This window comes from Vicugna pacos, chromosome 16 (assembly GCF_048564905.1).
Source record: "Vicugna pacos chromosome 16, VicPac4, whole genome shotgun sequence".
NCBI lineage: Eukaryota > Metazoa > Chordata > Mammalia > Artiodactyla > Camelidae > Vicugna > Vicugna pacos.
Window position 1 is genome coordinate 16,061,700 of NC_133002.1, and position 25,166 is coordinate 16,086,865.

Sequence of the window (25,166 nt, forward strand, 5' to 3'; positions counted from 1 at the left end):
TCACTCAAGAACACCGGAAGTCTGCACCTCGCCAGGCCTGCTGCTGAAAGTTCACTTTTGCCCAGGCTGTTAGACAGGGTGCGTAGTGTACACACTCCAAGTTTACTGGGTGCAGCCAGGTGCCCGGCTCCAGTCACCTAGAGAGAGACGCTCTCTGCTGTCAGTTCACAGGCAACGTGGAGAAATGCGATGGGTAGTTTTAGGTGTCAACTTGGCCAGGTGACAGTACCCAGTTCTTGAATCAAATGCTAATCTAGGTGTTGCTGTGAAGGCATTTTCTAGGTGTGATGAACATCTACAGTCTGTTGACTTTTAAGTTAAAGAGATGACCTTCAATAACGTGGGCGGGTCTCATCAGATTCGTTAAAAGGCCTTAAGAGCAAAACTGAGTTTCCAGAGGAAGAAGAATGTTGGCTCAAGACTGAAGCCCCAGCTTGCTGTCCCACCCTACTGAGCAGGCCTGGCCGGCTCCCAAGTTCCGTAAGCCGATGCCTTGAAATAAATCTTTGTTTCTGTGTGTACTGTATACACACACACACACAGACACACAGAATTTATTTCAAGGAATATAGCCATAAGATACAAACATAGATACAAATCTATAGACATAATTTATATCTCCTACTGGTTGTTTCTCTGGACAACCCTGACCGTACAAGGAGGCTCACACAGACACGAGGGGTTACTGGGCAGTGCCCTAGGTAACTAGGGAAAGTAACTGGGGAAGCCATGTACGTGGTACTCCACAGTGTAAGTCTAAGTAAGGCCCTCCAGATTTGAATCTCGGAGCCATCGTGTACTAGATGCACCATGACCTTGGGTCAGTTCCTACATTCTGTAAGCCTCAGTTTCCTCATCTGTAAAATGGAGGTAGTATCTCCTTCCGAAGGTTACTGCGAGGGGTCAGAGAGATCATCTACCTTGCCCGAGAGTGCACAGCTAGTAAGTCTGAAGCCAGGATTTAAACTCTGGACTGGCTGCCTCCAGTGTGTGTGCCCTCAGCCCTCTGCCGTATCGCCGTCTCCTCGGGAATTACACTTCAGCTTTGTTCTTTAACAGGCGCTTGTGCCACAGACAGCCCACACGCAGTTACAGCTTTGACTATGCTCTGCAGAGATGCCTCTTAAAGGAAGCCTAAGGTAGAAGTCCAGGTTTCCACCGCATTCTGGTACTTGGATGTGACCACTGGCTTCGAATCCAATGTCTTAAACCCAAACTCATCATCTTTCCTGGCCACTGACAAGTCCTGGCTTCACCCCTCTGGTTGTGTGACGCCAGGAAAGCTACTGACCCTCCAGTCCCGAGTTCCCACTTGTTCAGTGAGGGGAGGTGGGGTAGGTGATGAGGAAAGTAGACGTGTATCACGTATGCAGTACCATCTCGGTGTCTATTCACTCATTAGCACTGGTTTTCATTAATTTCGTAACAGGAAACGTGGATTTAGTCCTAACCCACGTTGCAGGCTAATTTTCCAGGAGACCATCACTTCTCATTACCCTAAGTAAGATGCTACGGTCCCGCTGTTACATTTACATGTTATGTTGGTGTACTGCCATCTAGTGGACAATGCACAAGTTACAAGCCAAAGGGGAAAAGGGCGTGCAGAGAGGCGATGCTCTAAAAGAAATGTTTACCGCGAAGACTGGTCCACGGCATTGTTGGATTTCAACAACTATCTGAAAAACATAAATAGCAAGATGTGTTTTAAATATAAGATAAATTATAAATGAACACTGTGGTAAACTACTAGCTTAAAATCTTACAATCTCTAACTTGTTCTAAGCAAAATTTTAAAAAATGAAAGGATTCAGCATTCTTTCCTGCAACTGACTGCTTTTCTCCATCTGAATCCTCCATGCCCTATACTGGATGGGACTCCAAGTCACATAGAAGCCACTCAGCTAGGGCTGAGACCTCCTCTCTGCCTTTAACTAGCTAAGCAATTCTGTTCTCCTTTCTGAGTCAGTTAACGTTACTGACAGCTGACCGTGTTTGGGGCTACGCTGAACATTCTACATGGATTATCTCACATAATCATTAAATTACTGATAATCAATCATTAGTAGTAGTGATTACTGAGTTCTTTATTTCTCCCTTCAATTCTCAGTTTTTGCTGCATGCATTTTGGAGCTCTGTTACCAAGTGCATATGTTTTTAATGGTTATGTCTTCCTGATGAAATTTTTATCAATATGTAACATTCTTCTTTGTCTCTTGTAACAGTTGCTTTTTGTCTTAAAGTCTATTTTGAATATGCCATCTGACCTCATGGCTTCTGATGAGAGAAGCAAGCTTTCCATCTCATTGAGCACCCTCTATCTGCGATGGGCAGTTTTGTGGTTTTCAATATTCTCTGTCACTGACTTTTGACAATTCAACTCTGTGTCTAGGTGTGGACCTCTTTAGCTCATTCTACTTAGAATTTGCCGTGCTTCTTGGGAAAGCAGTTTTTTTTTTTTTCCCAAGCCTTTCATGAACTTTGAGAAGCTTCTGGTCACTAATTCTTCCTTCCTCTTCCTCTCTTCTCCCAACACAAAGCGCACGTTGGTATGTTTGATGGTGCGCACTGGTCCCTTAGGCTGTGTTCAGGCTTCTTCATTCTTTCTTTCTGCTCCTCACACTGCATTACTTCAACTGTCCTGTTCTCAAGTGTTCTGATTCTCTCATCTGCCTGCTCAGTAGGCTGAACTCCTCTAGTGAGTTTTTCATGTCAGTTACCATGCTTTTCAGTTCCCAAGCTTCTACTTGGTTCCTTTTTGTAACGTGTATCTTCACTGGCATTCTCATTTTGTTCATAGGTCATTTTCCTCACTTTTTCAGTTCTTTGTCCACAATTTCCTTTAGCTCTCTGAACATGTCTAAGACAGCTGATAGAAGCCTGGCTTTAAAGTCTGGTCTTCCCCAGGGAAGGTTTCTGTTGAATTTTTTTTTTCCTGTGTGTAAGTCATACCATCTTGTTTCTTGCACGCCTTACAATTTTGTTGTTGAAAACTGGACAATTTAATATCAGGTGGCAGCTCTGAAAACCAGATTACCTGCTGCCCCTTACCTTTAGTGCTGGTTTGGGGGGCTGCAGGGGTTTTTAGTGATTTCCTAATGCTGTCAAGTCTGTACTCTCTGTCACGTGTAGCCACTGAAATCCCCACTCAGCTTAGCCCTCAGCTAATGATCAGAGACTTCGTCGAGCACCTGAAGCAGCAGGCCTTCCGCCTTTTGCTGAAGGGCTTGCATACTGGGGCACATCGTCAACACTCCAGCTGTTACAAAGTCCGCAACAAAAAGGGCTTGCAGCCTAGGCCCAGATAATTACTGCCGATGCTCATCAGCTAGAGACCCTGAGGAACAGGCCTGTGGTTGAACCAAACTGGGTTTATTAGCACCTCTGCACAAGGGAGATTGCACGCCATGGGGTGTCTCAGAACAAGGTGCTAGGATGGGCTGACTAGAGAATTTGGGCTTGCTTAGGTGATTTCAAAAAGGGTTCCATGAATCATAGTTTGACTCTGGATTTTACATTAATTTTATGAGCGGCTATCTTCATTTCAACGTAGGCAGCAGGAGGCACAGCGTGGTCTGTGGCTGAATTCAGCAAAACAGCAGCCGCCTCCCACCCCAGCGGGCTGGGGGTGTTTGGCCGTTTTCTGTGCTTTACGCAGTATTCTTTTCTCTGTGCTCCAACAGGATTCCAGAGAGCCCTCACTTCCGTCTTGCTCCCGCACAGGCACAGAATGGCCCTGTCAGATGCTGGTGTCACGTAAAGTTATCTGCCCAAGGACACGCCAGCCTAGCTGCCGGGGCCAGATCGGCTTCCAGGGCATGGCTGTCAGGGGTTACTTTCCTTTCCTTACGCACAGGACTTTCATGTGCATAATTACGCACGGGACAGCTGGAAGCCGCCAGAGCTGAGAGCAATTTCTGGCCGCACACAACTGTCCTCTGCTCCACGAGCTCCTGGCGTCCCTAGACTCCACCCAGCAAAACAGCCAAACTTTGTTGTTAACCAGCCCCTGTTAACACCACATAACATCCAACAAAAACCCTCCCTTGGGGACAGCACCGCCCCAGGAGAAGCACAGCCCTGAATACCTTCCACCCAACCCCACATCACATTATGGACAGACACGCACCTAAGGGAACAGCAGCCTGCGCCCTCACAGGACACTCTCACCACGTTGTGCTTTCATGGCTTCACATCAAATTTATCTAAAACAAAAGCCCAGATCAGAAGCTATTTACTGCAGAAACGATGCCAAGAGCACTGGCCACAGTGGCGGCTGGTGTCCTGCACATAAGCCCCACACGAGCACTGAGCCAGCTCCTGACTGACGTCCCTTTGTCCTTTTTCCCCTGCTAAACAAAACCTCACTTTTTTCAAGGCAGCGGCGTGCCCAGCTACATACCTGCTTCCCCAGACTTCCTTACCCCTGGGTGACCCAATTTTGGTCAATGAGATGTCAGCAAAAATGAAAGTCTACTGTGATTTCTGAGAAAACTATTGCTTTTCTGATAAAAGGGGACAGACTCCACCGGAACGTCCATCCTCCTCCCTTGCTTAAAAACAGATGAGTCATCTTCAGCTGTGACAGTCATCTTGTGACCCTGAGGCAACGATCATGGGGACAAAACCAGCTTTCTGCGGAACCCAGTAACTGACCAACATCAGCAAGGGCCCACTTTCACACCTCCTTTGCAGAAAAAACACACACTCCCTTTGTTTCAGCCATTATTTGTGGGGTTTTCTGTTACCTGCAGGTAAACCAATGGCTAACAGAGAAAGTTAACAGTTTAACATCAGATACCTGAAGGCGTAAGAAAGGGAGGTTTATGTTAAAGCTTTAATGTTAGCACCAACGGGACCAGTGTTCAAATTATATGAGGGGGAGGGGCTTGAGTTAAACCTTCACTTTTCATGGCAAGAAGCCAACAGCTGTGTCAAAAGTGGCTGAGTCAAGCAGCACTGCGAGCACAGTACGCATGTCATCGAGGGTGAGGGCAAATACCTCAAAATACAAAAACCACAGCAGTCGAGGAGGTCTGCTTCTGGGGAGCAGAGCAGAGTGAGGTCGGACGTGATTTCTTTGTGGCCTTTCGGCACTACTTGGTTTTCTGACCTTGAGCGCTTTGATTACTATCATGGTCATCATAGTGGAGAAAAGTTATAGACGGGATTACACTTTTTCTTGGCACTAAATTTAACTTCTTCAAGAAATCAAATGCTTGCTCCTTTCTTTTCAGAAAGACAACATCATAAATCTTTTAAGGAATTGCTTCCTGCTTTTCACAAGAATTACTTTTTCAACTTTATTTTCAATTTAAAAATGTATTTGACACACTATTTGAGAACGTGCTCCTGGAAAGCAGCAGACTTCGGTTTCACCTTCCTAGCCGTGGTTTGCAGACAGGGGCTCAGGGAGCTCCTTGGAAACTGGTAGTTAGGGCTGAGTGGGCGACTCCAGGACCTCCAAGCCCGCTTCCTCTAGGGCAGCCCTGGTTTGCTCACTACAGACACTCAGCTCTGACACGAGACAGGAGAGCTCCACTGGTGTAAGCATCGCCGCACTACACGGGAGTTAGCGCGGCTGAACCTGACCTGCAAGCACGCCCGGTTTGGTTTCACATGTTATCTTTTTTCCTTTTAAAATTTACAAGCATTAAAATACCAGGTTTCATATAAACATCCAGATTTTCCACTCCTTTTGAAATACATTCCTGAGTGGCAACAAACGGCTGGAAATGAGAACCTTCTGGTCCCCTTAGATGGAGGCGGACTCTCCAATTTTCACCTGGCCAACTTCACCCGTCTGGTCTGATCAGAACCAGAGACTCTGCACTAAGGGACAAGAATCCAGTCTCTTTCCCTGTAAAAGGAAATAGCACAGAGCAGTGGAGAAATTACCATATTACCATGTAAAACTTCTTCTGAGTATTACTTGTCGGTTGTGCACCCATATTCCTCACAATAGGCTATTACATTGTTACATTACGGAAACAAATTAACTAGGAATCAAGTGGCTTCACACACCAAAATTTTATTTCTCTCACTTACATGGAGTGTCCCACAGGAGCAGGTGGGGGATTCTGCACTACAAGCTACCCAGGGGCCCTGCTGGCTGAGGCATCGTCTAGAGCACCGCTGGCTGCCACAGAAGGGGAGAAGATCAGAGAACCTCACGTCAGTTTCCTCGCCCAGAAGTGACACAGGTCACCTCCGTCACATCACACTGGCCGCACGGGATCACGTGGGAGCTGGTGGGCCGCGTAGAACAAGCAGGGTACCAGGCACGCATCACCGCCACTGCTACATGCACCCTCCCGTCAACGACTATCCCAGTCTTAGCTCCGCATCTGTAACATGGGGTTGTTCGCGGCCTTTCCTCCCAGATGAGGTCGTGGGGGAGAATCAAATGAGGTTGCATGTACATAAAAGAGCTCCGGATGAGCCCTGAAGAGTTTTACAGTTAAAGCATCACAGTACCTACACAGTGTGGACTTAACGTGCCACCCCCTCGACACAGGGCCCCCACCCGTGTACCCCAGAGCTGCGGGTCAAAGATCAGGAGCCCTGGGGCTGCAGACACCATGCTGCTGTAACTTTAACTGCAGACAATCCACCCGTCCCCAAGGCTGGCCCAGACGGAAGATACAGGGACAACAACACCTGCTCCCCCAGCCCCTTCCAAGCAGGTATTCAGTCTTGATCAAACAACTGACGTAGGTGTGGCAGGTTTTACTGACCCAAGAGGGCTGCAGCAGCACCTCCCTTCCCACTGCTCTTGTCACAGTGTAATCTGGACCCTCCTATCAAGCTGTGGCCTCTGTATCCCCTCCCCTTGAACTCAGAGGGACCTCAGTGACTGCTTCAACCAACCCGGTATGGCAGAAGTGACCTTACGTGAATCTCAAGGCTGGTCATAAAAACACCACACACTTCTCTGGCTCCCCAGGGAAGCCTGTTTTGGACCCCAGCTGCCAAGTTGTGAGAAAGCCCAGGGGAGCCTTTAAGGAGAGATGACCCAGAGGTCACAAATGCAGGGCTTCCAACCAGCAAGCTGGCTGAGGTCCAGCTGACAGCCAGCACCAACCTCCAGACCCGTGAAGGCACCCCAGATGTTTCCTGCCTCCCAGCCAGCGCACAGACCCAGCCTTCAGACCTCTCCACGGATGACCACACCGTGCAGCGCAGAACAGCTGTCCCCGCTGGGCTGCACCCAGACTCCCGACCCGCGGCTCACGGAAGCACGATTAACACGGCGGTGACACTGCGACGTTCTGGGGGGAGTTTTTACGCAGCGACAGCGCCTGGAAGAGCTGGACCTGTTAGCACCTGTAATGTTAGCTCAATTACCACCCAGAGAAAAGACCAAATACCTACCTGCGAACTACGACATCTCAAGTACTAAGCTAATGGACAGAACTACGGGGGATGCGAAAGACATACTGCAGTGCTAAGAATTCAGCTGGGCTGTAGCGATAAACAAGACACAACTTTGTGTCTCACTTAAAACTTCAGACGGGTGGCTCAGGACAGCTCTCCCCACCAGAGGGAATCAACCTCTACCCTCTCTCTCTGCTGTTCACAAACAAGGCTTCCGCCCCATCGTCCAAGACGTGTTCAAGTGCCATCCATTCGGCCTACATGTCCACCCACAAGGGTGGGAAGGGGAGGGGACAGGCAGGTCATCCTTCCAAGACTACATCCCGGAAGTGTATCCAAGGTGCAGCAAGGAAATCTGGGAAAACCATCTCTGCTGCCATGTCCTGGCCAGGAAGTGGGAAATGAGTAGAAGGAAAAATGAGCGTCAGGGGACAGACAGTAGGCCCTGCCACACGCATACTGAAGAATTCAATTCATGTTTGGTTTAGGACTGCAGCCTCATGTAACAACAGTCAACTCAAGAACGGGACCAGTGTGTCTCCCACCGGACTCTCAGCCCTGAAGACTGACGTCAGCCCTTTCAGGTGAAGTGCAAACATGTGCTTATGCAGCACCAACCTTCCCCACCAGATGAGTATAAATAAAATGGGAGTCAAGCACTTAACAAATCAATGACTTAGCAAATTCACAGTTCTTAAGAAAGGAAAGGACATTTAGAGAGAGTATTTCCTCCAGAATCAGTCATGCAACCTGATGGGTCCTACTGTGATCTGTGTTTCCTTGGGCAGGTCGCTCAATAACCTGAAGTCCCGTTTCATCACCTATAAAAGGACATCGCACACAATGGGCTGGTCGTGAGGATCAAAAGAGAGGATGGGTGTCAGAGTGCTTTATAAACAGTAGTTTTATACAAATATAAAGTTATGCACCTTCAAAGCTATCACTCCACTAGACACTTATTCAATTAAACAAAACATCTTCAAAATTTTTTAACAATGTATAAATACAGTCACAAAATAATCTGTTGATTAAAAGTTTACAGTACCTACAACAGAATTTACAGATGCCTATAATTTACAGATTGTTACATATATTGCTTTGTTTTAAGAAATACCATTAATACAAATGCATGATTTACAATATCCCCATTTTAGCAAGAAAAAAATAGATCCATAAAATAAAATGTCTTTTAGGCATTTATAATGCCAGGTATTTAAATGCTTTTTCTCACTATGACATAAGAATAACACTCTTTTAGTGGCAAAAGACGGATTTCATCAGGCCAAGGACCAGTGAAGAGCTCCTGGGAAGCTCCAGAGCAGTCTGGCTGTCCCCCCTAAAAATAAATAGAATAGCAGCAACCCCGAGGTACCCCTTAAACATAAGCTACGAAAACTCTATTTATATTAACTGGGCCTTAAGTATGACTTGTTATAAATTAACAAAATCTAGCCCATGTTTGGTTTTTAGGTGTCTGTGAACGCCTAGGAGAAGAAGTTCCATCATGAAGTAGATATTAAGTGTAAAATTAACAATTATTTCTAACTTACACATAAGCCAAAATGCTCTTACCATGGAAGCACAACTTTCTTCTGAAAATAATCTACAGAAATACTATGTAAACACATTAAGAGCTGTGAGATAGACTCACAACACCCTTCTATGTTCTGTGGGTCAAAATGCAAAGGTCTCCATCCCATCTGCACACGACAGCGTGCACACAACTGCGTGCATACACACTGTGCACTCTGACCCAAATTTTGACGTTTCTACCCACACCATGCCTTTTAGCCCCAAATGCTAGAAAGAAAATAAAAACTTAATGTGAAAACTACTTTTCCTTTTTAAGTAAATTTTAAAATGGAAAAACAAACCCAACACCTCTCTTTGCAAGAGATACTGAGTCTAAAGGTTCAGAGTCAAGACCCTCGTCGGCTGTCCCCAGTGTAAAGAACACACCGGCTGTCGCTCTCTTCAGGAGGGCTGATCATCTCCAGTGGTCTGCAAAAGACAAACACCTCCTTAATGCTGAAAGCTATTCTATTTAACACACCAGATCCAAAGCACCAGGAAAACATTCCGTGTTTGCACACAGAGCCAGCTGCTACATGACCTGGCATCTTGATGTTAAAATCTATGGTCATGCTGGAGAAGTAAAGCCATGGGCCCACCCAGACGTCAAGCAAGTCAGTCTCACTTGAGCAGAGCACCGCCAGGGGCCACAGTAAGGCTACTGACCCTGGCCAGGTTATGTCAGACTCCAGGTTCAGTTTCATCTGTATGCAATGTCCCTGCCTGCTTCAGAGACACTGGAAATCCTAAGGGAAAACCTATTAAGCACACACTTGACAACTACCATAAGGTGGCCAGTCCCCACAAGAACACTCATCTTCCCTACTTTCTCATGCAAGAGAAACCGTGCAGCAGAGCGGAGAAGACAATGAATTTCAATAGAGGAGAGCTGGCCTGAGCCTGAGCCTTGTACACTTGGCAGCTGTATTTGCCTGAGAAGTTCCCTCACTTCTCAGGGCTTTAATTACAAATATAATCCTTGGAGCAGCAGCACCAGCGTCACCTGGGAACCTGTGAAACACCAAATTATGGGACCCGGCTCCAGATTAACCAAATAAGAAACTCTGGGGGTGGGGCCCCGCAATCTGTGGTTTAGCCCTCCAGGTGACTCTGATGCATGTCCAAGGTTGAGAACCCATCACTGTCCCCTAGAACTTCCCCTGCCCAACCTACTACACGAACACAAACATGAGGTGTCACTTATACCAGTAACTACCTATGAGCACTACTTATCCCACTGAAAACTCTGACTTAAATCTTCATATTGAGAAACTATAGTAAAATCTGTATGTTCTCAAAAAAAAAAAACCTGAGTACTTCAAAACAACCTTTAATGATACACAATCTTACTATGTTTCTAATTTGTTCTTACTATAAACCTGGAAACTATACAATATCCATTCTTCAAACCTGTTCATTTAGAGCCACCAGAAGTAATGGAAAGCAACTGAACTTAACATAATTTTAAAAAGATAAGTTATCAAAATGAACATTTATCTCTCTGGTTTTAAAATAATTTCAGGACACTGACAATACATTTCTGGAATATCCTAAAAGCCACCAAAGAGAAATTAAAATAACTGGTATCATCATCTCATACTTAAATAAATACAACCCTTTAAAAACTTTTTTTAAGTAATTCACAAAAATTAAACTCTATATAAGAGTTAGAAATCATCACTGCATTAGTCACTGACCACAGCAAAATAATCCTCACGTCCAGAAAACACTTACTTGTCTTAAAAACTGCTTTCCAAGGTACGATGTAGCCATGCTGGTTAAATTCTTTCTGCTGCCCACTTTGCATCTGATGTAGCCATACAGGTTGGCACCTTGCAGCACCACACCCATGATGACCACTGCCTGGAGAAGGGAACAACCAGCAGTTACGGCCCAACAGACTGACTGTCCCCTCCGCCACAAGGGAGACACGGCAGGCTGAGGTGGGAAAGAGAATGGGAAGGCAGCCTTGTGAAGGGGGGTTTGTGGCTGTTGAAACCCCCTCCCTCCCAGAACAGACCCACCCAATACATGTTCAGCACCACCCAACAAGTGTCCGCTAACACGGATGCTACGTGTTAGCCCCAGCAGCCCCAGGGGTGCAGTGGGGGGGCCATTCTCATTCTAATATTGTCCATGGATCTGTGAGTAAAGATATAAAAAAGTAAATGAGACTCAGAAGGGGCTCAAATGTTAATTATTCCCTTAAGAAATCCAAAAGAATGGGGGAAAAAAAAAAAGAACTCCAAAAGAATGGTCAAGACAGATCAAGTTCAACACACTGAGAGCAGGCAAAAGTGAATTCTGCGCTCTGCTAACGTGTGTGTGTGACGACTGGCTTCTGAGAAAGCCAACCAGTGCCTCAAGGCAGCAACCAACAGGTGCTTGCCTTCCGTGACTCGGGGGGGAGGGGGTGGGGGCAGAGGGGAGTGGAAGGGGTGGAGGGGGAGGGAGGGAGCGAGTGGAAGAAGGGGGAGGGAGCAGCAGGGGGAGATGCACTTGGGCAGAGCTGTTTCCTCCCCGTGGCCATGATCCTATAGGTGGCCCCACGAAGACCATTAAGGATTGAGAATAAGAAACTCAAGGCTACTATTTAAATAATATGAAAGAAAAGCTAATGAGAACAACACGAGGAGACCCCATGGTTAAGTATTCTGGAACAAGGGTTGACAAAGTCTTTCTGGAAAGGGCCAGACAGTAAATATTTTAGGCTTTGCAGGCCATGTGGTCTCTGTTGTAAATACTCCACTCTGTCCTTCTGGTCCCAAAGCGGCCACCGGCAGTGCGTAAACAAACAGGCAAGGCTGGGTTCCAGTACAAATTCACAAAAACTCGGGTGTTGGGCCAGACCTGGCCTGAGGCCAGTCTGCCCAGCCCTGTTCTAGAGCAAACAGCTGCTCCGACAGGCAGGAGGACCGACAGCCGTCAAGCCCGCCTCCTCAGAGAACAGAGGCGGGGAAGCTGGGGGCACCCCCTTCCCAGCCCAGAGCGTTAAACCCACCTTTCACACGCCCGTCCCTGCTCCGCTTTAGGAAGTGGAAACAGCGCAAGAGAAAGCCCGGGCCGACCTCCAGCCGGAGGCGAAGGCTCCAGGGCCTCCTGGATGGTCTGAAGCAGGAGGCGTGGCAACCAGAACAGAGTGACCGGGACACAAGACCTCCAGTCCGCGCGCGAGAAGGCAAACCCCACGCCGGGCCGGCCAAGGTGGCCACGTCCCCTCCTCACACCTGCACCCCAGGCCACCCATCTGCCGCGCATGCCGAGCCCAGGGGTCTCAGACGACAGGGAAGGCCGTCGAGGGGAGTTCACCCCCATGAAAGCAGCACACGGACGGTCTGGGCGGAGCTGCCCCTGCGAGCCCACACGAGACGGAGAGACGAGGGAAAGGCGGCTACACAAACCCACAACCAAAGCAGAAAGGGACACAGCCCGCCAAAGGCAGGCGAAGGCTGCTGTGGAAGAAACCCTGTCCTCCTAAGTCAGAGCACCCAGGGAAGACTTCTCCCTGCGGGAGAACTAAAAGTAAGAATTCAGAGACAGTGAAGGTGAGACAAGGCACCAGGAGCTAAAAATGGTGCTGGCAGAGCTAAGGTAGCGCAGAAAAGCCCCTGCTGACCCCCAGCCTAAAGCAGCACCCCGCCCCGCTGCCCACTCCACTCTGTCACCATGTCACCTTCCTCCCAGCCGCTCCCTCCCTGTCTGCCTACCCACACCCTGCTCCACCAGGACTCGGGGCTCTCAGAGCTGTTACCTTGTTTCTCGAGCCCCTAGTCCTGTCCGCAGCGGCCAGGACAGCTCTGGCAAGGGGCAGACTCCTAAAAAGATTTGCTGAGGGAATAAACAGAACAGAAAGAGATGAGAGATAAAAGCAATTAAGATAGTGGGTGAGAACAGATAAAAAGGACCCAACACAGAGGTAACTGGTACCTCAGAATTAAAGACAACAAAAAAAACAGAATGCAAATAAATGTAAAGACTTAACAGAAGATAATTTTCCCAATTCAGAGCAGAATCTGTGCCTGCCATTAGTGGGCACAGTGTCCGGAAAAAGCACTATGGAAAGACAAACATGAGGACAACCTGGTTACATATGCTATTTTAAAATTTCTAGAATGACATCAGAAATTCTTTGTCCAAGGAGAAAAATGCCTCACTCAGTTACATGGGGGTTCATAAGCCTGGCCTCAGATTTCTCTGCAATATTCAATATAAGAAAATGATGAAGCAACGTCTTCTGAATGCTGAGAGGAAGCAGCTGTGGCCCAAGAATATTAACTGAGCCAAGAATAGTTCTTTATTCAAGAATAAAGAATTTTTTCAAGAATGAAGAAAGAATAAAAAACTTACCCAAATATAAAAAACTTATTCAGAAAGAAAGAAAAAAGTGAATTCAAGAATAAAGTCAACGGCTCAGATTCTTGAACATGACAGAACCAAAAGAAATAACACCCACAGGTTTTTTGGGGAAAAAATCCCCACTGATGAAATCCAGCCAACCAAGAGGTAAAAGGAGAAGCTGCAACAAGACCACTGAGCCAGTATGGTTAAAAACAGACCAAAGACTGAACAACCAGCAATAAATACCACTTCAAAAGGAAACGTTTCCCCTCCTAAACAGAGTCTCTGAGTCAATAAACAGGATTAAACGTATTACTTAAAATAACTAAAATAAGACCACCACCACCAAGAACCCAGGGCTGGAAGCAGGGAGGACAAGGCGGGGGAGGCACAGGGGTGGGAACTCTACATCCTTTGCAGCAGATCAACAGACACTAAACACGTGTCCCACTCGTGACCGAGGGCACGTGAGAAAGGTAACTGCTAGAAAAACTAAAAATAGACAATAAAGCTTCCAATCTCAAAAGGGAAACTACATACGTAGGCGCACTCACAAACGAAGAGAGAAGCTATACAGCAAAACAGACAATATTACAAATAAGGAAAAAACACAATTAAGGCCAAAATATACCTGGTATCTATAAGCATTAAGTCAGATAAACTCAGCTATTAAAAGAACAAGACACATTGTCGGGTCAAGTGACACATTATACTTTCCAAAGATGGCAGCAGCTGTATCTCCTGCTCCACACGCTCTTCTGGAACCCTCCTACCCACTCAGGCTGGGGAGCCTATTTTCCATTCCCTTGAATGTGCGAAACTGAAAAGTGATGTGACTTCTGAGGCTAGATGTCTGTTACAGGCTGACTCTGTCCTCCCCAAATTTATTTATTTATACGTGTATCTCTCTATATATCCCCCAGTACCCCAGAATGTGACTGTATTTGGAGTCAGGGTCTTTAAAGAGGTAATTAAGGTAAAATGAGATGGCTGGGGTGGACCCTAATCCAGTGTGACCGATGTCCTTACAGGCAGAAGAGGTCAGGACAGACAGGTAGCGGGAGGACCGTGTGAAGCCATCTACAAGCCGCAGAGAGAGGCCTCCAGAGTTGGGGGAAAATTAGCTTCTGCTGCTGAAGCCACCAGCCTGTGACACTCAGCTGTGGCAGTCCTAGAAAACTAGCGCAAGTGTAAAAGGTAATTCAGCTTCTGAGCTGAAACACTCCCAGCGGAAGCCGGGGCCTTCCAAGTAAGCAGTCTCACTGCCGTGAGGCCACCGGGCCATGAGAAGGTCCCAGCAAGCCATGTGGGAAGACCACGTGGGAGGCCACGGGACCTCAAAGACAAAATGCCTCACCAGCCCCGTCACGCCATCGCTGTCTGACCACAACTACGAGAGATCCCAAGTCAGAACCTTCCAGACAAGCCCTTTGCAGGCTCCTGAACCAGAGAGGTTGCGAGCGCTCATAAAACAGCTGCTGTAATGGACAACTGAACAGGTTACCAACCGCTATCCTCAGAAAAGACCACTGTTAGTTCCAAGCTAAGCCAAACGTCTGGAGGACACTCAACATCCCCATCCGACAAGATCAGGTGATGAATGTAGGAATCACTGAACAAGACGGGCTAAATCAAAACTCCGCTAGGCACCAGGAGAGCTGGTGAAATGGAGTCTTGCACAGAACGCTGCTCCGGGCACTTGGAGAAAAGAAGAGATGGGAAACCGAACTTGGGAGATACACAATGAAGCTGCCTATTCAAGATGGGTCCCTGATGTCAACACAGATGGGCAGGTGCTGACTACCAACCACGCCATCAGCCACCTGCGAGGATTACCGACCACTCCACGCTGACACTCACCAGCCACTTCACTCTGAAGGAGAAGAGGGCACTGAAGGCAAATACCACCCACAGCACTGGACAGGCAATGAGTCCCAACCAGAAGATTCTTGACTCAGCCTCTGAAACAGTTTTACTCTCTTGAGAGGAGGCCTACGAAAGAACATGAATTTAATAACCAATGTCTTGTGATATTCATCAGCAAAGAGTTTAACATTTTTAATGAAAAACACCTTACCCTCAGATTCAAACAAAGTAACAGACAACCCAAGTCCTAAGTCAGAACCCCTGCCCCCAACCCACCTCAAACGAAACAGCAGACCTACCACGACTGTAACCTTTGGAACTGGTCTTAATATACTTCGCTCTAAGTCAAGAACGTTCCATTTTCAGGGCAAAATGGACAGTTTCTCATCACCCAAGACAATCAGGGTCGGCTCGGACAGGCTTCTAGTCATTCCTCCTCGCACTTCTACTGTTCATTCACAAGGAGGCTCGGAAGGATACCTTCTTTGGTAAGGATCCAGGAAATCAAGGCTACAGTCATCCTGGAGACTAAACGGTCAAGTCAGGGTCCAGAAAAGGAAATGGAATCAAGGGATTCTGGCCACGACCACAATGTTTCAGCAATACCCAGGAATTTAAAAGGGCCGTGAATCGTTTCCAAGGTAGATTTTATCAGGACTACTGACTCACTGAGCACAACACTGCTTTCAGAGAAGTCCTTGTCAAGGCCCTTCCAAGCAGAAGGCAAGCAATTTAGCTGGTGCCGTCTCCAAGAATTCTGTCCTCTGCCTCCCAACTGATCTCCACTGCTGATAAGCAGGCTAGCCCAAAACAGACTGCAGTCCCCTGGGACTTCTGAGGGAACCGCCTGAAGAACAGACTGCTCTGCTCAGCTCAGATCTTCTCTCCAGTTGCAAACCTTCTCCTTCTCCTGCCCACAAACGGAGGAGGACCACGGGGGCAAGGGCAGGCGAGCTCCCGAAAGCAGTTACACCAGGGAAGGCAACACCAGGCTGAGGCGGCTCATGGAAAGAGCGCCTTTCTCAGCAGCCCCTGGGGGCAGCTTAGCACAAACTGTGAGCCAAAAGCCTCTCAGAGGGTTCTTTCCTGCACACGGCTTGTTTCCAGTCTGAACGAGACAGAAAGTTTCAGAAGGCCCTCTGGTTTAGTGCTGCCCTGCCCAGTGACTTGGCACAGCTCTTCGTGTGTAGACTACATCTGAAGTATTTCAGTAACTCACCCTTAAATATTTGAATGAAATCTACACATAATTTATTAAATGACACTCAAAGAGAAAAACAGAGGCAGTTTACCTTCCTGGACTCAAACACCCAATGGCTTTTTCCATCTTCATCAATGTGATTCCACCAGCGCAGGCCAACCATTAGTCTACCTGTGACATTCTGGTAAAGATTAACATATACACACACATTTTAAAAACGTTATTTAAAGAGCTACCATAATATCCTATCTTAGTGTAACATTTCACAAATAAAGAAATCATCAGCTTTACCTCCATAATACTCAGTTAACGACCACTACACAACAGGCCTGGGCAAAAGATTAAATCAAATGCAACGGCAGACCCGGCAGGGGTGGAGGTGATGGGTAAGCAGATCCATGAACATCGCCCTCTGTTCCCTCATGAACTCATCCTTTCTCCGGTTCCCTAATGTGTTCCCAAACCCCTTGTTCTTCTGGGACCTACTTTTTCCTCTATGGCCTCACCATAGCGACATATATTTTATAACTATGTATCTCTAAAAACAGTTGATACAAACTCAGTGTTTGTGTCCCCCAAATTCACATGTCGAAACTCTGCCCCCACCCCCTCACCAGGTGATGGTGTCAGGAGGTGGCCCTCTGGGAGGTGACCGGGACTAGATGAGCTCATGAGGGTGGAGCCTCTGCTGATGGGACTAGTGCCCTCACTAGACTTTCCGCCTCTCTGCTCTCAGCGGGGTGAGGAAGGAAGGGGAGATCAGCAGTCTGGACCCAGAGGAGGTCCCTCACCAGAAGCCGAGCACGCGGGCACTCTGATCCTGGATTTCCAGCCTCCAGCACTCGGAAAATAAACTCCTACTGTGTGTGGGCCACCCAGTCTATGGTACGTGGTTACAGGCACTGGCCTTCATTCAGCACTGGAAATGCACCAAGCTCTCTCTCACTGACGAAACAAATTACTTCGAGAGCTTTCCTAATGTAATGAAAGGAATACAGGAGAAGAAGAGGAGGAAACTTAAAGACCAAACCTGACTTTGTGGAAACGTTAACATCTGAAGGCTAAGTAAAACAGAAGAGCAGGCCAAGACTGAGAGCAGTCAGGGCCTATCTCAGAGGCATTTTCAAATGACAGCTCTTTATTTTCAAACTCCTCCGTTCTCCCATTTTCCAATTATTTACTTTCTGCTTTTACTATTGCTTATTTTCCTAATTTCTCTCAAGCTTACTACTTTTGTTTTTAAAATTTCTGTTCCTCTAATAAAAGCCTTTGGTCTATTGCTTTTCCTCTGAATTCAGCTTTAGACACACTTCAAAAGTTTGAAAGTAGATGATCATTATCATTAAGCTGTAAATAATCTATATTCAGTTTTTGTTTCCTCTTTGAGACAAGATATTTAGCAGGCAGTTGTGACAACCACTTTTCATTGGTTTCCAGTTCTGCTGCACTGGGTTAGAACACGCAGCTGCTTCAGACAGTTTATTTGCAGTTTCTTCACAGTGGTATTTAATCAGCTTTTATAAGTGCCCCACAGGAGCTGAACAAGAAAGTATCACAACTCTACACACAAGGTTTCAAAAACTGCCATGAAAGTGACTTGGCTATTTCACTCAGATTCTTCAGAACTTAACCATTTTTTGTCACTTCGATGTGCTGAGGACAGTCGTCTGTTAAGACTTCCACAACAGTGTTCCTCCATCTTCTCCAAGTGTTTGGCTTTTTAAATGTCACAATTTTAGTTAGATCTTTTTGGCTGGACTTTTGACTTCTGACTCAATGTTAGAACTCGTATCTTTAAAAAGAGAGTTTAATCAAATTACATTTATTGTTATAGCTAATGTGCCACTGCTCCCCTCACCCTGCACACGGCCTATGACATTTCAGCTTCCTTGACGCTTGCCGTTTTCCCGTCTCTTGCTGCATGAGCTACGTTTCAGTTGCTCCTACCTTCTCCAGTGTTGTGGAAGACACAGTCTTGTTTTAAATTTTACTAATAGTTACCAATAAAATTTTTAAAACTTTACTTAACCTTTTTTACTCTATTTGCCAGAGTAGAGAACAAAACAAAAGCCCCATATAGGTCATAACATTAAAGTTCTTTTTTTTAAATAATTTTGTATCTTTTAATTTCTCTTTTATTTTTAAAACAATTATCTCTCCTCTTTTGACAACTGCACTGAGATTTACTTACGACACATCTGTGTTTTAACTAGATTCAGAAGCCCACATACCCCTTCCCAAGTCCATTTAATACCGCCCCACTCTTGACCTCTTAATTTCATCTCAACTGTTTGCACTTCTACAAGTAATTGTGCCACAGATAAAAGGGTGACTTTTTTAAGCTCTTCTTGTTTTCTTTTCTTAAAGGGTTATCAGAAAATATGCTTTCTGGCCACATTTTTTAAAACCCTAAACCTACAAGGATTTAATTACAACAGTTTAGAAATTAGCAGGAAGAATCAACTGAAGGCCATGTTCTATTTGGCTAAGCACAAATTACAGGAAGGAACAACAAAAAGAAACATTTCTCAAAATTGTGACCGGGCTACAGCAAACACTTTACAGCATAAAGCAACAGAAGAAATTCAAAGGAATACAGGCCAAAGACTGTATGAAAAAAAGCCTACAAGAAACAGGTCTTCATAATCTTTATTCTCAGCATTTGGTGGCTCATGTAAACTAGCCCCCAAGCCAACCACTTCTGATATCTGTCAGAATCAACAGACCTAAAAACGGCTGGCTTGGTGGCCATGAATAGACTGGTAACATTTTACCGGGTTTCTGAATCAATAATCATGTCTCTGATATTCCAAAACCAGGTGTTGCCTTTTTTTTTTGCCTTTGAATCCCCCCCCACCATTTTTTACTATGAAAATTTCCAAACACACAGAAAAGCCAAGTTTTACAAGTGAATACCCATATACCTACCACCTAGGGTCTGCACTTAGTGTTTCGCCATAATCACTGTATCACATGCCCCTCCACTCACACCCCTATCCATCCCTCCCTTCCTCCCTCTACCCACCACTGCCTTCGAGTCTGAAACCACTTCTTACACGCCTTTCCAGCCCTACAGCAGGGGTTCTCAACCACAGCACTACCAGCACTGTGGGCCAGATAACGGATGCAGGTGGCTGTCGCGTCTGCGCACCTGAAGGCGTTCGGCGGCATCCCTGGCCTGAGCCCCTTTGAGGCCTGCAGCGTGCTCCCCACCCCAGCCGTAACCAACATCTTCAGGCATTGATAAGCACCGCCTGGGGGGCAACATGGCCCTGGGTGAGGAACACCGCCCTAGAGCTCACACAGGAGCCTCTGCAGCGGTGGACACTTGAGGATCTGTGGACAAACTCTCCTGAGGTCCCATCCAGAAACCAGACCCAGCACAGCTGACGGTGACTCTGAAGCAAAACCAGTGATGTGGACTAGAAGCAGTACACAGGGTCTGCAGCTGCCAGTCACATTTTATTTATATGTTTAACTTCAGAGCTGATGTAGGCTAACGTAAAGCACACAAGTCAGTAGTGCAATAACCTCTATATGATCTGATCTAACCAGCATTTTGACACAGATGAGGCCTTAAGTAACAAAAAGATAAATTTAACATCAATACGAAATGCTCAGTGTCTTTTTTTTTATTGTTTATGTCATTCAATCTCATCATATTAAATAGGATTTTAAAAATAAAAACAAACCTACCTTGACTGCCCAAAAGTCACATGACAACAACAAGATAATTGTCACCATACAGGCAATAAAGCTGCTGCTGAACAATTCACAGAGAAGATAGACTATAATTGCACTGACTCGAAAGAATAAATGGAAAAATGATGCCACTGGGTGTCTGAAAACCAAAACATAACAAAAGAAATGCAATTACATTTTACGACAGGTACTGCAGATGTATATGACAATGTTTCAGCTGTAACAGAACCATGCAGTCTTGTCAAAATAAAAGATGACTTGAGGAAGAAGCAAACCGCCTGTCTCTTTTCTCATTAAGTCCCATTATTTGACTAGACCCTGTGTTTCTGTTGTCACAGAAAACACACTATGTAAACACGACTTTAATACCTCATTGATTATAAATCTTCCCAAAATGCATAACAAGAATCTTTACCAAGCTTGGAGAAATAAGGAAATTATACTCTTAGGATACACTTATTTTTACCTGTCTAAAAATCATGCCCGAAGAATTTCCAGGCCCTCAGAAATCACTTCAGGCACTAAGACAAAATAACCATCAGGTTGTTTTATTAACAACTTCATAGAGATATAATCCACGTGCCATACAACTCAACTATTTAAAGTGTATAATTCAGTGATTTTGGTACAGTCGCAGAATTATGCAACCATCACACCATCAGTTTTAGAACTTTTTCATGACCCTAAAAAGAAACCCTAAACCCATGAGTAGTCACTCCCCATGTACCCCAATCCCACCCACCTCCAGCCCTGGGCACCCACCAATGTACTTTTTGTCTCTGTAGATTTATCTATCCTGGACATTTCACATAAGTGACATCACATAATACATGGTCTTTTGTGACTGGCATCTCTCACCTAGCATAATGCTTCCAAGGTTCTGGCAGAATTTGATTTCATTAAGTGAATTTCTTTAGAGAGAACAAAGTTTGGAAGAGAAGTATGTTTGGCATGATGTTTTCATATTAGTTGATACAAAAGATGCAATTCTGAAATATGTACAATAAATCAGAATGTAATGTATCTACAGAAACTCGTAAAGAAATGGTGCGTTCTTGGTAAACAACAGCCAGAATCAAAAACACTGGTGTTCAAACAACTGCATTTGCAAACTTGAAAACTCAGTACTGAGTAAAATTCTCTATACCAGTTATTCCCAGAGAGAAAGTGAAATGTCATCTTTAAGATCAAACTGTAATACACAACATTCGCCAGCGCGTCACAACCACTCTGCCTGGAAGGGAACCCGCTGCTGGCACCAGTCAACAGGCAGAACAGCCCGAGACAACACAACTCTTGTAACTTAGCCTCATACCTGATTTTGGATTTTTTCGGTCTGTTAGTTGTCTCCTCTTCCGCATCAAACAGTGCAACATCTTCAGTGTCATCGTTACTGTCCTAACAGGGAAGTAAACAGCCATGAAGCAAAATGAAGTTCAGTCCTTGCAGGCCTACTACACGCAAGGCGGCACGCTAGTCAAAATGGAAGACAACAGTTAAGACATGGCCATGGCCACCTGGAAGGCTGGAAAGGGCCCAAGGCAGTTCCCCTACCCCGACCCCAACCACCTGGCCAAACCCTCCATAGCAGTCCAGGCACCTGCCACCTCCATCCCTCACAAGATGCTGCCAGTTCATGTAGGAACCATCATCAGCGGCTGATGCTCTACAAACTCACCCCACCACTCTCAGTAGCGCTCTCCCAGGGCAGAGAAAGCTGAGGCTGTCGGGATAAATTCAAAGGCTCTGGGTTCTTTCACAAAATCATCTAACTGCATCCTTTTTCCAACCCCTGCTCACAAATCTGTGTCCTTTTATCCAAGGCTAAGCCAGCTACTGGTGCTTGGAATCCCCTCTTTACCCACCTCCTCAGAGGCTTGTTCTGTCACTTTTCCCTCTATTTCCGCTTTTCTGGATATTCAAGTCTTTCCCAAAGAGCAGGTGCATTCAACTCACTTATTTAAAGTGTATAATTCAATGATTTTTGGTATAGTCACAGAATTGTGCAACCATCACACCATCAGTTTGAGAACTTTTTCATGACCCTGACTCAGCTCCCCAGATAATGCTCACATGCAGCCAAGACTGAGATGCACCACGTGATGCCACAGAAGAACATGCTGAGGCCTTGCCATCCAGTAACCAGGGTGACATTTTCCCATTAGATCATTATCATTCTCCCACTTAAAACCCACAGCACTTTGACTGAAAACAGACTTCATATGATGACAAATCACCATCTGGCCCCTGCCCAGCTCTAACTCCTTGTCTCAGGCCACTTCCCCTCTGTTAACTGTGGTAGGCTGAATAGGGCCTCCTCACCCCTGCCAAAGAAGTCCAGGTTCTAATCCCCAGAACCTGTGAATATGAACATTTACTTGGCAAGAAGAATTTTGTAGAAGTGACTAAATTAAGGATATTGGGCTGGGGAAATCTCCTGGATTATCCAGGTGGCACCAATGAGGCAATCACCGTGGTCCGGAACACAGGAGAGTCAGGTTAGAGACGATGACACAAGGAAAGCTGAGGTCAGAGAGAAACTGAAGATGTTATGCTGCCAGGTTTGAAGAGGAGAGAGTGTCTGTGAGCCAAGGAAGATAGGCAGCCTCTGGGAGCTGGATAAACTCAAGGACAGATTCTCCCTGAGAGCTTCCAGCTCAGCCTACACCATGATTTTAGTCCCTTAAGACTCATTTTGGGCTTCTGACCACCAGAACTTTTAGATAATAAATTTGTATTAAGCCACTAGGTTTACGGTAATTTGCTACAATAGGAAACCTATACAACAGCTAAGCCCCTAGGCTGGCCTTCTCTTCAGTGCCTTAAACACGCCCCACTTGTGCCCTATCAGGTCCTTCTGCACTCTGTCTGCAACACTCTTTTCTCTTACCCTGCTCTTTGGAAGACCGGCTTCGTCTCATTTATTGAATAAATACTGAGTGCCCGCGATGTGCACTAGTTTAAGTGGTACAGCCAAAAACAAGAAAAAAAGACAACTAGCTCTGCACTCCTGGAGTTGCATCCAATAGATGGAAAGGTGGTGAGCACAACTGTGGGGCGAAATCAGGAGTCTGGTTGTGGATGTGTAAGTTCCAGGTACTGCTATTAAGAACATCAGAAAAACTGAGTGAGGGGAGGGGGGACCACCAGGGTGTCCTGAGCATAGGACTGACACATTCTGACTCATGTTAGAAGGAAAATTCTGGCTACTGCATTAAGACTCTGAGAGCAAAGAGAGGAAAGAGGGAAAGACAAAGGCACACAGCTGGGAGGCTGGCCAGGGGGTGAATCTAATGATGGAGCCAAGAAGTAATGGTCTGGTCGAGGGTGGATGCAGGGCAGGTGGTGAAAAGCAGCCCGATTCCGAACACATGCTGAGGCAGAACCAACAGGATCTGCTGACGGGTGGACGGAGGGCTCAGAGGAAAGGAGTCGAGGAAGATCCCAAAGTTTCTGTCCCGAGCAGGTAAAAGGGAAACCAGTGCACAAGCAGAGGGCCCGGCCTAAGGCTGGAGCACAGACAGGGCAACCTGTAAGGCAAAGGCAGCGCCTGCGGGAGGTTGTGGGCAAAGCTGTACAGGCAGGTGGTGTGAAAGTTCTCCGACAGCTTCCGTTTTCTCCGGGAAACAAGCCACAAGGCTCTGAGCTGAGAGAAGATAAGAAATGCTGACGGTCTGAGGGAGAAGACTTGGAGAGTAGCCTAGGGGACTACGGAAACGCCATAATGACTGCAGGGAGGCCCCCCGGGCTCCCTTGAGGTGCGTGGTCACAAACTTAAGAGGGAACGGTCAGTATGGCTGTGTTTTTCTCCAGCCTCCTGCAGGTTCAGACCATCACTGTATTTTCTCCACTCACATCACCTCCTCAGAGTGGTCCTTCCTGACCGCAAATCGCTAGGCTGTTCCATTCTCAGATACTTGCTATCATATCACCGTCTATGCTGTTGTTATCTGAAATATCTTTATCTCTGTAACTTATTTCATCTCCCCACTCAATCCCTGGACAAGCATTAACACTTCAAACCCGGGCAGGAAACTGCATTGTTTACACAGCCCTTCCGCAGGGCCTGGGCCAGCGGCTGGGCCACAGAAATCCCTCAGGAAAAACAGCTATGATAACCCAAGTTAAAGTGCACGATAAACAGTGCTTTTTTAAATAGGAAGAGATTCTTCTTCTCACTAGTCTGGGGTCGTAGACGTGAGGGCTGTAATTAACTCTGAGGAACAGATGTGAGCATGGGAAGGAACAGATGTGAGCATGGGAAGGGACCGACCCTTAACCTAAACCTGCTTTGACGGCATAAACCTGGACGCCAGGCCTGGCGGGTCCCGTAACCCACGTCCAGGGCAGCGACTGCCTGCCCCTCGCCGGCTCACGAGCGGTGGGGACACACAGAGCGACCCCGCGGACCTCACACCCGCGCTGGCCCTCCTCAGCGCAGCCTAGGCCGCACTCCCCGGACACCAGCGCCGGCCGTCCCGCCCGCCGCCCACCCCGCTCCTCCTCGGGCCCAGCCGCCGCCGCCGCCGCCGCCGCCGCCGCCCTCTCCCGGCGCCCACAGCTCCTCACCTGCTGCAACATGGCGGCCTCGCGACAGCGCCACTTCCGGGAGCCACGTCAGCGCCACAGGCGCAGCCGCCGGGCGGGGATCCCAACAGACGCGGCCAGCTCTCCACAGGCCAGAAGGAGCCGGAATACCAGCTTCCGCCAGCCCCACTTCCGCTTCCGGGCCTGAGGGGGGCGGGGAGCGTGTGTGGGCGGGGCTATTGAGGGCGGGGCTAGAGCGTGGCCGGGGCCGGGGGGCCGGGGGGCCGGGGGGCCGGGGGGCCGGGGGGCCCGGGGGCCCGGGGGGCCCGGGGGCCCGGGGGCCGGTCCAAGCAGGAGAGAAAAAACCAGCTGGGAAAGGAAACTGGTGCAGTTTTAGGGGCAAAGCTTCTTAGTTTTTCAGGTGGAGATGATGGTACTACCTACGAGGTGTCCTTCTCCCCAGCGTGGACGTCCTCAGGGTGGAGATGGGGGGCAGGGTTGTGACTGTTCCATAGTTTTCATTTTGTTTGAATATTTTACGACAATGTGTACTGCCTACAGTATTTCTTTTGTACCTTAAATTTTA

At 47.0% G+C, this 25,166-nt stretch overlaps 1 protein-coding gene across 7 annotated transcripts; it reads right to left on the reverse strand.

The window, feature by feature from the left end:
- Positions 1 to 1,361: 1,361 nt before the first annotated feature.
- On the reverse strand, positions 1,362 to 25,093 carry TVP23C (trans-golgi network vesicle protein 23 homolog C). Of its 7 annotated transcripts, XM_072938442.1 has the most exons (8): positions 25,025 to 25,093; positions 24,623 to 24,784; positions 21,369 to 21,451; positions 20,048 to 20,192; positions 16,443 to 16,532; positions 15,145 to 15,276; positions 10,681 to 10,809; positions 8,249 to 9,375 (listed from the first exon to the last, which is right to left on the reverse strand). In XM_072938442.1, exons 2-8 carry the CDS (start codon positions 24,632 to 24,634, stop codon positions 9,349 to 9,351), a joined length of 618 nt encoding a protein of 205 aa, XP_072794543.1. In that variant the 5' UTR covers positions 24,635 to 24,784; positions 25,025 to 25,093; the 3' UTR covers positions 8,249 to 9,348. The 7 variants fall into 7 exon arrangements, with proteins under 7 accessions (XP_072794541.1, XP_072794546.1, XP_072794547.1 ...); XM_072938440.1 differs by lacking the exons at positions 8,249 to 9,375; positions 24,623 to 24,784; positions 25,025 to 25,093 and adding exons at positions 1,362 to 1,676; positions 24,340 to 24,586; XM_072938441.1 differs by lacking the exons at positions 24,623 to 24,784; positions 25,025 to 25,093 and adding an exon at positions 24,340 to 24,586.
- Positions 25,094 to 25,166: the final 73 nt, after the last annotated feature.

Excerpts from the sequence above, each read along its gene's own strand:
- TVP23C (XM_072938440.1), bottom strand. Across the intron at positions 15,277-16,442 it reads GGGTGTTTGAGTCCAGGAAG|GCCTCCTCTCAAGAGAGTAA; the intron begins GTAAACTGCCTC and ends GTTCTTTCGTAG. Across the intron at positions 10,810-15,144 it reads CCTTCAGAGTGAAGTGGCTG|GCAGTGGTCATCATGGGTGT; the intron begins GTGAGTGTCAGC and ends TCCCTTCTCCAG.